Genomic DNA, 11,598 nt, shown 5'->3' on the forward strand with positions numbered 1-11,598 from the left:
TCAACAGTTTCTCGTCCACAATCTTTTCAAGCCGGTGTGGACCACGAGACAGAGTGCTTGATCTGTCGCAGGAGCTAGAGGTTTCAAACAGTAGGAGGCATATCGTTGCGCCAACTTTTGCCCCTAGAAGATACCTCTCTCCCTGCCCGCTCTGCATGTGCTAACATGGTTCCCATGGCGAACTGCGAGGCTGATTGGCGATCAGCAAACTGCATATGCAGGTTGCCGCATTCGTCGTTCCTGCAAGCGACCCCAGGGTCTGATTTTCAATGTCTGCGATTACGGCTAATAGTGTCGACATGTTGTTGGTTTCGTGTAGATATTTCGCCAGCAAGCAGCATCTGTCATCTGTCAAGAGTGGCTGTCTTGCATCGCGGCTACTCCACAAAAACGTGTTGCTGACAGTGTCGCGTGCCTTTCCTTCGTTCTGTAAACATTTCTGACGCAGAACACGTGTCGAGTGCTGCCGACGCGCTTGACTGACGACACCACTGTGCCTTGAAACAATTCGTGGCTCAAAAGCCCTTCAACTGCTATGCTTGCCATTTCGAAGAGAAACGTATTTTCCATCTGCGTGAAAAGTCCTCAGAGGTCCACTCCAGCTCCGGAGGTTGCCGGGATTTTCTCTACAGAGGTACGGAGCACGTGATGGCGGGGCACGTATCTCATAGTACCTGCCTGGACGGGTGCCTCATAGGAGGAAATAACAAAATCCCACAGCGGTACACTCGAGGATGCAATGACAGCTGTCCATGCAATGGACCTTCGCTTGAGGCTCATAGAGCGCTCTCGTCCGTGTCGCTTACACCGTCACCATACCTACTGCGGTTGTTGTGGCTGCATGTTGAGATAGTGAGAGAAACAGTGGGGCATGGCGAACATCGCGAACGCAGCTGCTGTGCGCCCATTGGTGTTGCACATCCCGAAGAAGGTTACGGCGAGGTACATTAGTACGAAAAGTGGGGAGTATGGAAGGTAAAGGCAAAGAAGCGGTGGGTGAACACGCTGTCCGGCAGCAAGCGGGAGAGATTGCGTACGATTATTGCTAAGTCAGCCGGGACGCGGGAGGCATTTATATCGCGACTGCTCTCCATCTTTCCTCACCCCACCACAACACACCACCGATTGTAAACAACAGACAGCTGTCAAGCTTACAATCTCTCTCCCTTCTATCAACCACACCCAGATTTCCCCGGGCCATTGCCCAGCTGTCAAGACGTTTTCCAATCTCCTCAGCTCGTATGTGCCCCGCTATAACCCCATGGGGACGGTTTATACTGACATTTGACAGGATCCACAACCCATTCGCCGGCCGACGCACTTCTCCCTCTGGGGCAGCGTCGGATTTAGACTTCCGCAACTAAGTTCATCAATTCAAAAAGAACTTAAATTACAACTATGGCACCACACGCAGAAGACGGCGTCGGTCACGCGAATGGGTTCGATGTGAAGGCGGCTCCCAAGGATCTCTTTGTTGTCAGCTCTCCTAACGTAGAGTATACCGAGGATACCATCAAGTCAAAGTACACTTACCGTACCACCGACGTTACTAAGAACGCCGACGGCAAGTATGTTGCTGTTCCCAAGGAGACTCTCTACGACTTCAAGGTCGACCGCAAGATCCCCAAGACCGGTGTTATGCTGGTTGGCTGGGGCGGCAACAACGGCACTACGGTCACCGCCGGTATCATCGCGAACAAGCGAAACCTCGTTTGGGAGACCAAGGAGGGTAAGCGAGGCGCTAACTACTATGGTTCGGTCATCATGGGATCTACCACCAAGCTCGGCGTCGACAGCAAGACCGGTCAGGAGATCCACATTCCATTCCATGACCTCCTGCCTATGGTCCACCCCAACGACCTTGTCGTTGGTGGATGGGACATTAGCGGGATGAACCTTGCTGAAGCGATGGACCGCGCTAAGGTCCTGTCGCCGTCTCTGAAGTCTCTTGTACGTAAGGAGATGGGCGCAATGAAGCCTCTGCCTAGCATCTACTACCCAGACTTCATTGCTGCCAATCAGGAGGAGCGTGCCGACAATGTCCTTGAGGGTACCAAGGCTTCCATGGCCCATGTTGAGCAGATCCGCAAGGACATTCGGTAAGTCGGAAGTTCACGCATTGCCATGGTCACCTGTACTGATGATGATATAGTGACTTCAAGACTGCCAACAATCTCGACAAGGTCATTGTGCAATGGACTGCTAACACTGAGCGCTACGCCGACATCATTGAGGGCGTCAACGACACGGCGGACAACCTGCTAAAAGCCATTGAATCTGGCCACGAGGAGGTTTCTCCATCCACTGTCTTTGCCGTTGCCTCGATTCTTGAGGGCGTCCCCTTCATCAACGGCTCTCCCCAGAATACGTTCGTTCCTGGCGCTATCCAGCTCGCTGAGAAGCACAATGCCTTCATTGGTGGCGACGACTTCAAGTCTGGTCAGACCAAGATGAAGTCTGCTCTAGTCGACTTCATGATCAGCGCCGGTATCAAGCTCACCTCCATTGCTTCATACAACCACCTAGGCAACAATGACGGCATGAACCTCAGCTCTCAGAAGCAATTCCGTTCCAAGGAGATTTCCAAGTCCAACGTCGTCGACGATATGGTCGCTGCGAACAACGTCTTGTACAAGGACGGTGAGCACCCTGACCATTGCGTGGTCATCAAGTACATGCCCGCTGTTGGAGACGACAAGCGTGCTCTTGACGAGTACTACGCCGAGATCTTCCTTGACGGCCACCAAACCATCAGCTTGTTCAACGTCTGCGAGGACTCTCTCCTAGCTTCGCCTCTGATCATCGATCTGGTTCTCGTCGCTGAGATGATGACTCGTGTCCAGTGGAAGGCTCACAGCGCAGAAGGCAGTGATGCGAAGTTCAATAACTTTCACAGCGTCCTCAGTGTCCTCAGTTACATGCTCAAAGCTCCTCTCACCCCTCCTGGCACACCTGTTGTCAACGCTCTTGCTAAGCAGCGCGCGGCTCTCACCAACATCTTCCGCGCCTGCGTCGGTCTCGAGCCGGAGAACGACATGACCTTGGAGCACAAGCTCTTCTAGATCGGCCGACTGTTGGCGATCCTTCAGCGTGTTCATTGGAACTGGATGGCACATATCGCATGATGCTCCATAGGCACATGTGGCTCACAGCGTGATTTGACCAACTCACTACTTTCTCTAAAGCAATAGAAAATCTGTTTACTACGATGTTGTCTGATCTTTCGTGACCTGGTAGTGCTAATTAGGCTGTGTTATCCGGTGCTTGCATTCTAGCGCCACTATTCCAATTATTAACACAACGAAGCATACTAACGTTTGTGTATGCGCGCATAAGCAAATGCCTGATATTCAGAGTCGCGCGACTTCTTTATCGGGATGCAGACGAACATCGCACCGCATGAAAGTGGGAGGAACGTTCCTAACTTGAACCTCATCTCACCTCACCTCAACATCAGTACCCAACACTGCAGATGCCACCAGCTCATCGAAACGAACCTGCATGAGAGAAAATGCCTGCTTCGTCATCAATTCAGTATCACTTCTCATCATCACCGACAAAGAACAGCGATGGCTTCACCACCGAGGAGGTGCAGTGCGCTCTTACCTCATCAGGAGCGACTGCTGCAAGTGCATGGGCTGTGTGGCACCTCACTTTCGTACTGATCCAACCGCTAACGCATCAGGAAGCCCGCTTTCGACTACGAAGAAGCGGACCTAGGCACGCTCGAACCCGGTCCCTGCAACTTCGCCCTCATGGGCCGCATCGTCTACTTCAACGACCAGGCCAAACCCAGCAAATCACACAAAGCAGCTCAAGGATGCATCAAGATCCTGCTAGCAGATGATACTGGGGTGCTCACCGTGCGCCTTTGGTATAACAACACGCAGTATAGGCTCAAACTAGGCCAGCTTCTCAGTGTGTGGACGGTGCACATTTCGAATTCTTCAGAGTTTAATTTGCTTGCCCCAAATACTGCGCCGCTGTTTACTACCATCTTTCCTGAGGGCGAGAGGAATTGCCATGTTATGGTGCATGAGAACAGCGATGACGGTACGAGGTTCAAGAGGCCATATGGTATAAGAGAAAATGGGATGTTGACTGGGTTGATGACGCTAAAGAGCTTTGCTGATGGTGGGTATGATGTTGAAGAGCCGAAGTTGCTGGTATGCGTCAAAAGTATTGGAGCGCGGAAGAAGTGTGCGTGGTTTCTCTATCCTATGCTCCCTACTTATCTCTTTACCTATGACTAACTTCACAAGTAGACATGAACCGCAACGGCACAACCTCCGAACTCATCGCCCTCGGCATCTTCGACGACACATCCGATGGCCTACTTACTTTGTACTCGTCCATGTGCGACTCTGCCTCTCTCTTCGTTCCTTCGAAAACAGTCCTGCTCATCTCAAATCCAGGATGGCGTATCGAGAAGATGGCTAAGCTGACAGTCAGCGGCAATTCACGCATCGACGTCGACCCAGATATGGGTGACGCACGGCGATTGAGGGCGTTAGCACAAAGACTGACAAAAAAGGAACATGTCAACCCGCAATTTCCCATCGCTGTCGATGTAATTGAGGGATTCGAGACTGCAGCCGTAAGAGCACTGTATACACTTGCGGATGTGGACGATGTCGCTCGTTCGCTCACGAACAAAGGATCCAAGGAAACTATTGCTGGATACCTCAGTGTTATCATCACGGAGCTCAACATCGTCACGCCGTTCAAACGCAATATGCTCATGAGCAATGAATGCTGCAGGATCCCCATCTTCGCCAACAGTGTAGAGGTCCAATGTAAGCAGTGTGGGAAGATGGTAGAACTGAGGATCAATCCCAGGATAGTAAGTTATCTCCACTTGTTCTCACATCATTCCAGCAGTTGTACCTTCCACTATGTCATTTCTTCTTGCATGCATCCCGCAACTAACGCGATTCATTTCTAGCTCGGTCCCCTCCTTGACGAAACCGGTCAAGCCAGCTCTGGGAAACTCATCCTCTCGGATGTCGCATGGTCTCAACTCCTCGGTCGTACACCAGAACAACTCGTAGATACCCGTCTTGACGTCCTCCACTATCTAGAACAGCGCCTGCTTTTCCTGCGCATCACAATGGGGTTTGCGTTGAATCTGGAAGACGAAATTGGGCGATTGGCTATATGGTGTGTGAAGATTTGAGCGAAACATGGGGGGAGAGAATATTTGTATCTGTGAGCTAGCTAGCTAATGTAAGGATTTGAAGACAATGAGCATCTATCTACGATGGTTCAAGGGCAACGTTAAAAGTCAAAAATATTTGACACGTGTAAAGCGTAATGTAAATGATTCTTCATTTACTTTCGCGTTCATCAGCATCCCCTGAAGCAGATTTGTGCACTTTGCTTGAAGTATGTGAATAACTTGCCTCAGTGGCCCAGCGAGATAGTGCAATAGTATTCTTGTCCACAAAAAGAAACATTTACATAAGAAACCAAGAAACAGAAGGGTATATCGTTCTCTCCTAATTCATTCCCATGCACACTGAAAACCATACGAAAATGCGTGAATAGTACGTCTCCTGGACGAGGCAAAAAGGCCGAAGAAAGCGCCACATAGATCATATTCATAAGACGGTTCTGTCTGTCTGGATGCCAGTCTTTGTCCATTCCTGCTGGCAATTCTTGTATTTCGTTGCAGCGAACGTATGCATATCTATTGCTCCCCAAGTACACCTGCAAGGCCTCTAAGTATGTCACCTACACCGATGCCTTCTGTGCCGACTCTTTCCTTTGCTTCCCGATCTCGCTCTTCTAATCTCTTTGCCGCCGTTCCCAGCACACGATCCGCTACTCGTTCTGCTGTAGCACGGTACTGCTCGACCTTATGAACACCATCTGCGAAGAGGTCGATGTGCGGTTCTAGCGAGTTGGCGAGTGATGTCAAATGTGATTGTAGTGCCGTGGGCGATGTGAAAGTGAATGCTGATGATGGCGGTTGTGGTGAAGTCTGTGGTTGTGCTAATTGGAGAGAAGAAAGTATGGCAGCTTGATCGGGATCGAGGAGGGATGTATCAATGTCCGATAGTGTAGGTGCCGAAGTGGGTATTGAAGGTGCGGGTGGTGGAGGGTTGGCTTTCGATGCCGATGCGATGGCTTCCCAAGCGGCTTTCTCTTCCTCGAGGCTACATCGCTATCAGTATGGTGTTAATGTAGTGAGCAGACTTCAAGACATACCGTCTGACTTCCTCTTCCAGCTCCTCCAGTTTGGCTTTGTTCATCTCGTTCTGGGGATTCGGCTTCTTTACCACAGGTGGTGGCGCTGTTTCTTCCTGCACAACAGTTAGCCCAGATCCTTATTTTACTGAAGTCAATTCACGTACCCTGCTGAACCAGTCCGAAAGCTCAGGTTTGCTTGCAAAGTCGTCTATAAGCTCTTGCTGAATCGCTCGCGCAGCCATGATCGCATTCGCGTTCTTGACATCGCCCGATGGCTTCGCTGGCAGTGCTCGCGATCCACACCATGTCAAAAGCTGCTTCATCCGTCGCGGTTCGGGTAGACTTTGCTCGATGTATTTGTAGAAATCTCGAACTTCGACCTCGGAGTGTGGTAACGCTGCGACATTGTTAGTATCCACTCCTTCTCGGAGGCGCTTTTCCATGCCGTTTAGGTTCTCTGCCCAGTTCTTCTGTGCATCGTGTTCAGACTCACCATTCGACTGGCCGCTATCAATCAGCGAACTTGCTCTCCTCCCTCGCAAGCCTGTGCTACTCCTTCTTGACCCGTCCTTGTTACCTCCCTTGCGCATCTCCTTGTTCCTCGTTATAACTGGTGTGTCGGCAAAAGGCAGCATAATCTTTTGGGCGTTGGGATCGCGCCTCTTCGCAACCTGTATCTCATTATGTCTCGGTGTTTGTACGCCTGCATACGCGCTCTTCGGTTCGGGCTGTGCTTCTAGCGGGGGTGTGACCTGTTTCCTCCTTTCCTTCTCTGTAGGCGCGGCTTTCTTCGTGCGTGTTTTTGTTGGAGGAGGTTCTGTGGACTTCGGTCGCACCTCTAGCTGTCTACTGTCGGCAGATATGCGCGCTGATCGCCGTCGCTTTCCCGAGTCTGAAGATTCTGGATCGGCTGCCGCAATTGACAGTTTCTTCTTTCGCGCAGCTGGTTTGACGGATTGCGCTTCGACAGGTCGCGCAGGCTTCGTTGGTCTTTCCTCGGGTATTGGTTCTGGTGCTGGTGCCGGCGCAGCCTGCACCTTTGTAGTCCTTCGCGACGACGTGCGACGCGAGAATTGGAAGCCATCATCATCCTCGTCGTATGCAGCTGCCTTTGCTGTCTTCTTTGGCGCAGCAGTGGCCTTTGCTCGTTTTGGCGCCGGCGCATCGTCGTCATCGAAGGCTTGTTTTGCGCTCCTTCGTCGCGTCGTCGGTCGGTTTGTGGCCATAGGAAGCGATTGGAGCGGTGGGCGTGCGAAGATAGTAGTCATGAGTCCAGTTGCTGCGTCACGGGAGTTTCGGAGAGTTGATGTTCGGTCAAAGCGCGTGCATTGGCGCGACAAACGGGCGAGCGTAGAAGGGGCGAGCTACGCAGGTTGTACGATCGTCGTTTGCGTGCGATTAGGTATATGCTTGCGTTATCCGTACGCGGGCTCGTAATGATTTGGCGGTAATGCGAATATCCTTAGGCGACTGGCGTGGAGGGGAACGGTTGTCACACGGGAGCAAGGAAGCTGGTGTGTGCACCTGCCGCCAGCATCATCAAAACAATGGTTTCGGGACTAGCGTGTTCACGTGAGGCATTAGTGCACCCCACATCAACGAGCGTCTATCACTTGAGCTTGAGCTTGAGCACAGTATTCCAAAACTTGCGGGAGGTGAAGGTGGTGCTGTAGGATGCGAGCCAGCTGCTCTGCACATATATAAATGATACATCCTCGTAGACAGCCAAAGCAAAGCCGCTCAAAAACGCCAGAGAACAAGCGACTATCCATGCCGCTAATCCGTATGCTCACATACCATCATAACCTCGTTACTCCAGTTAGACACGCCAGAACAATGTTGAATATCCAAGCCTGCCCATGTCCTTTTATGTATTCCTTTTCCTATGCACTGCAATGGACTTTATTCTACATCCCTGCTCCAGGCATGGGTCCTTTCACGCCTGCAGGTGCAAAGCTGCCCTCAATGCGGCGTTTCGCGTCCTGCTTCTCTTCGTTGGTTGGGTTGACTTTGCGCATGTCGGGGACATGAGCTGGCCTATTGGGGCTATGACCGATAGACATGCCGACACGAACCTATCAAAATTAGTAATGCGGAATGATTGTAGGGATGACGGGGACTTACGAGAGTCTCAAGGGCAGAGTTTGAGTTGTCTACAAGGTCCTCATCGTATCTCATCTGACCAGGCTCAAAGAGAAGCAGCAACGTGCTTCCGCCGAACTTGAAGTAGCCCAGCTCCTCGGCACGCTTGACATGGTCGCCCTTCTTACGCGTGATGACAGTGCTGCCGACCATCATGGCGCCAATGCAGATGACCATAACGCGGCCATGTGCGACAGAGTCAATGGGTACTACGACACGCACGTTCTCGCCGTATACGTCCAGAGCTGAGCGGATGGCCATTGGGTTGACTGTGTAGTATTCTCCCTCAATCGTCTTTGGCTCATCCATGACACCATCGACGGGAATGTGGAATCGATGATAGTCTTGCGGTGCAAGTCGGAAGATACCAAGAGAACCTCCGTGGTAGCGCTTCGCATCTTCGGGGTATGCATCACCAAGCAGACGCTCGACGGTAAAGTCACGACCCTTAACCCAAATAGCCTGTGCTGAGTCGATCGTATTGAAGACCACTGTTCGGCAGTCTGACGGAGAGACTATGACTCTGGGATCGTCTGGCGCAGAGCACGGACGCGCACCGGGCTTCAATGCTCGGTAAAAGAACTCATTGAAGTTCTTGAACTGGTCTGTTGGCAATAACACCTCGGACATGTCGAGCTGGTGGAAGTTGATGAAGGGTAAGATCTCTGAGGCTGAGGCAGGGTCATCGTATTTCCTGCCCTGCTTGAAACTGAGAGACTTGAGCAATTTGCGGACTGCGACAAATTAGTATGACGATTTCAGGACAACAGCATTTAGCCACTTACTTCGCTTCTTCTCCATATTGTTCGATTTAAGACCCTTGTAAAGCAGGCGAATACCCAGACGAACGTAAACGCTCATGCGCTCTTCATTGATCTGACCTGTAAGTCGATCTTGAACAAGGATGTTTGCCGAATTTGCGCCTAGTTTGTAGCCGCCGTACGAGATCTTAGTGATGACCTTGGAATACCATTTTCGCTGTGCTTGACTTGAAGTAACGAAACCAGCCATGACAATGTTGTTGACTTGTCTCCAATCTTGACTTGCGCAGGTAGCAATGTGTGTAATGATATTAGCATCGGACCTCTTATTCAACTTCGGCTGGTGGCAGATAGGACATTCTCGGATCTCGATAACATGTTCTTCTCCCTTCTCGTCCGCAAGATCGTCAATCTGAAGGTTGTCGCCTTCTTCGCCCTCTCTGCCCAAAACGTTTGTCTCAAGCACGGGGATGGACGTTGTCGAGTTGTTTTGGTTGATGGGTGTAAGCATTCCAGATGCTAATGAGGGAGTCTGCGTGCCTGACGCAACCCCGGACTTCTGGGCATCTCTTGCCTCTGTGGCCTGGAGCTGATCCTCAAGGCAGATGACGGCTTCATCAAATGTAAGCAGAAGGTCCCCATTATGTGCATCCGCGAAACGATCGAAAAAGCTGTCGATAGTCGATTCGTGTAGGGTAGATCCGAGGGTATCGAGCATGGTGGTGAGTTCTACTTTGTCGAGAAGACCGCTTTCATCGGCATCATACTGCTTGAGCATAGCTCTCCAAAATTGTTGTCGAAGAGCCTTGTACGGGAGATACTTTGCGCGAATGTAGAGGGTTGGGTTGTGTTTGTTGCTCCAGCGCTCTTTGTCTTTCAACTCCAACGGAAGAGTATACATTTTCAGATCCTCGTCATCAGCAGCGGACGGGTTGATATTGACATCGCCGGCTACAGCGAGATTACCGTTGGAGTCGGCTGCGGCATTGTTCTGGGCGGCAAGAGATCCGCTGGACTCTTGGACAGAGAGCGAACCCGTCGAGCTTTCCTTCTTCAAAGACGGCCTACCTAGGCGAGATAGACTATGGGTAGAAGCAGAGCGAGACATTGGGAGGCGGAAGCGGGATTTCTTAGAACTGCCAGACTCAGAGGGAGAGAGACCAGGAGAGTCTGATGGCTCAGGTAGCCTGTATAGTCCTGTCTCTGGATCTTCCTGGGGGGCTGTCGAAACAGCCTTTTCGAGGGGAAAGTTGACGGTGCCAACATAGTCATTGCCCGAGAACTTGTCCTTGTCGATGACGGTGAAGTTGACAGAATAATTGGTTTCGTGTCGTAGAACCTGGAAGACAAGCTTCTCGTCGAAGACGGGGTTTAGATTATGACTGATGGTCTTGGTACGATACGTCTTCTTTCCGAGTGAAGTTACGACGAAAGGATCCATGTCGAAGGTAGTTCTGGTCACTGAAGATGCATTAGCTTGCGTAGGGGCACGTTGCCTGGGGGAGCTTACCGTTGCGTTCTGGTGGCAGATCGGTACACTTCTGGATTTCGAGGAAGAGAACACCGGCTATGTCGCCGGTGCTGGAGTATTCGTAACCGGTCTTTCCCTTGACCTTTCTCTTGAGTCTGGCCAACTTGAGCTTCTTCCGCCGCTTCTCCCTCTTCTCGGCCTTCTTTGATTCATCCTGCGCCTCGTCCGAACTCGATTCATCGTCTTCGGCGTCGGTAAGGTTGCTGTCGCCGCGCATGAGAAGGTCCCCATCGTCTTCGTCGGGGCTTGGTGTTTGTCCTGCAATAGCAAAGAACTTCTGTAGGATCTGCTCAGGTGTGGCGGCGAGGTTGACGGGGTCGATGAGGGAGAATTGGATTTGGATCTCGCCGGAGACGACAGACTTCTTCTTTCCCGATCGCCGCGACCGCAGAGGAAACCATTGTGGCTCTTGCTGTGTGAGTCCGTTCTGGAATTGCTCCTCGAGTATGACGTCAAACTCGCCCATGTAATCCTTCCCAAAGCGGTCCTTGTCCCAGCAGACGACTTCGAGCAGGAGGCTCTGCTCGCCGAGGATGGGCAGTTCGAGTGTCTCGTTCCATTCTGGGTTCAGTTGCTTGTTTATGGTGGGAGTGGTGAATTTCTCATCGCCGAGCGAGAGGACCAGGTACTGTGGACATGGTGGTTAGAGGGGCAATCGTGGTAGGAGCATAACCGGGAAGGAACTCACGGGGTCAGAAGTGCCGCTCCGGTCCTTTGCAGCGAGGTCTCTGCCCTGCATTCATGTCAGCTGTGGCTCCTCGGTGGGGAGACAATGGTCGGGCGCACTTTAATGACATTCGCCCTCAAGACCAGGCCGGGTACTGGCTGCTCTGGCATGGCGCGTAGTTTGGGGCTTCCAGTGCGACTGGCGGGGACAGAGGTTGGGGTGGAATTGGGATTGCTAGTGTAGCTGGTTTGCTGCTTGAGGCGGTGCGGAAGCGAGAGCTTGCTGGTAAATGTAGGTCGCGGCAT

At 51.7% G+C, this 11,598-nt stretch overlaps 4 protein-coding genes across 4 annotated transcripts; 2 read left to right on the plus strand and 2 right to left on the minus strand.

The window, feature by feature from the left end:
- Positions 1 to 1,398: 1,398 nt before the first annotated feature.
- ALTATR162_LOCUS10402 (uncharacterized protein) lies at positions 1,399 to 3,062 on the plus strand (the record flags this gene model as incomplete). The annotated part of the gene is made up of 2 exons (XM_043318038.1): positions 1,399 to 2,099; positions 2,153 to 3,062. The coding sequence occupies 2 exons, from the start codon at positions 1,399 to 1,401 to the stop codon at positions 3,060 to 3,062; spliced, it is 1,611 nt and encodes a 536-aa protein (XP_043173973.1).
- Positions 3,063 to 3,511: 449 nt separating this feature from the next.
- ALTATR162_LOCUS10403 (uncharacterized protein) lies at positions 3,512 to 5,176 on the plus strand (the record flags this gene model as incomplete). The annotated part of the gene is made up of 4 exons (XM_043318039.1): positions 3,512 to 3,642; positions 3,686 to 4,200; positions 4,266 to 4,843; positions 4,946 to 5,176. 4 exons carry the CDS (start codon positions 3,512 to 3,514, stop codon positions 5,174 to 5,176), a joined length of 1,455 nt encoding a protein of 484 aa, XP_043173974.1.
- Positions 5,177 to 5,689: 513 nt separating this feature from the next.
- Positions 5,690 to 7,460, minus strand: ALTATR162_LOCUS10404 (uncharacterized protein; the record flags this gene model as incomplete). The annotated part of the gene is made up of 4 exons (XM_043318040.1): positions 5,690 to 6,158; positions 6,211 to 6,305; positions 6,357 to 6,589; positions 6,638 to 7,460. The coding sequence occupies 4 exons, from the start codon at positions 7,458 to 7,460 to the stop codon at positions 5,690 to 5,692; spliced, it is 1,620 nt and encodes a 539-aa protein (XP_043173975.1).
- Positions 7,461 to 8,099: 639 nt separating this feature from the next.
- ALTATR162_LOCUS10405 (uncharacterized protein) lies at positions 8,100 to 11,598 on the minus strand (the record flags this gene model as incomplete). Its single annotated transcript, XM_043318041.1, has 6 exons — positions 8,100 to 8,267; positions 8,317 to 9,068; positions 9,120 to 10,556; positions 10,606 to 11,254; positions 11,315 to 11,359; positions 11,413 to 11,598. 6 exons carry the CDS (start codon positions 11,596 to 11,598, stop codon positions 8,100 to 8,102), a joined length of 3,237 nt encoding a protein of 1,078 aa, XP_043173976.1.

The sequence above is a fragment of the Alternaria atra genome (assembly GCF_907166805.1).
Source record: "Alternaria atra isolate CS162 genome assembly, contig: 32, whole genome shotgun sequence".
Classification (NCBI taxonomy): domain Eukaryota; kingdom Fungi; phylum Ascomycota; class Dothideomycetes; order Pleosporales; family Pleosporaceae; genus Alternaria; species Alternaria atra.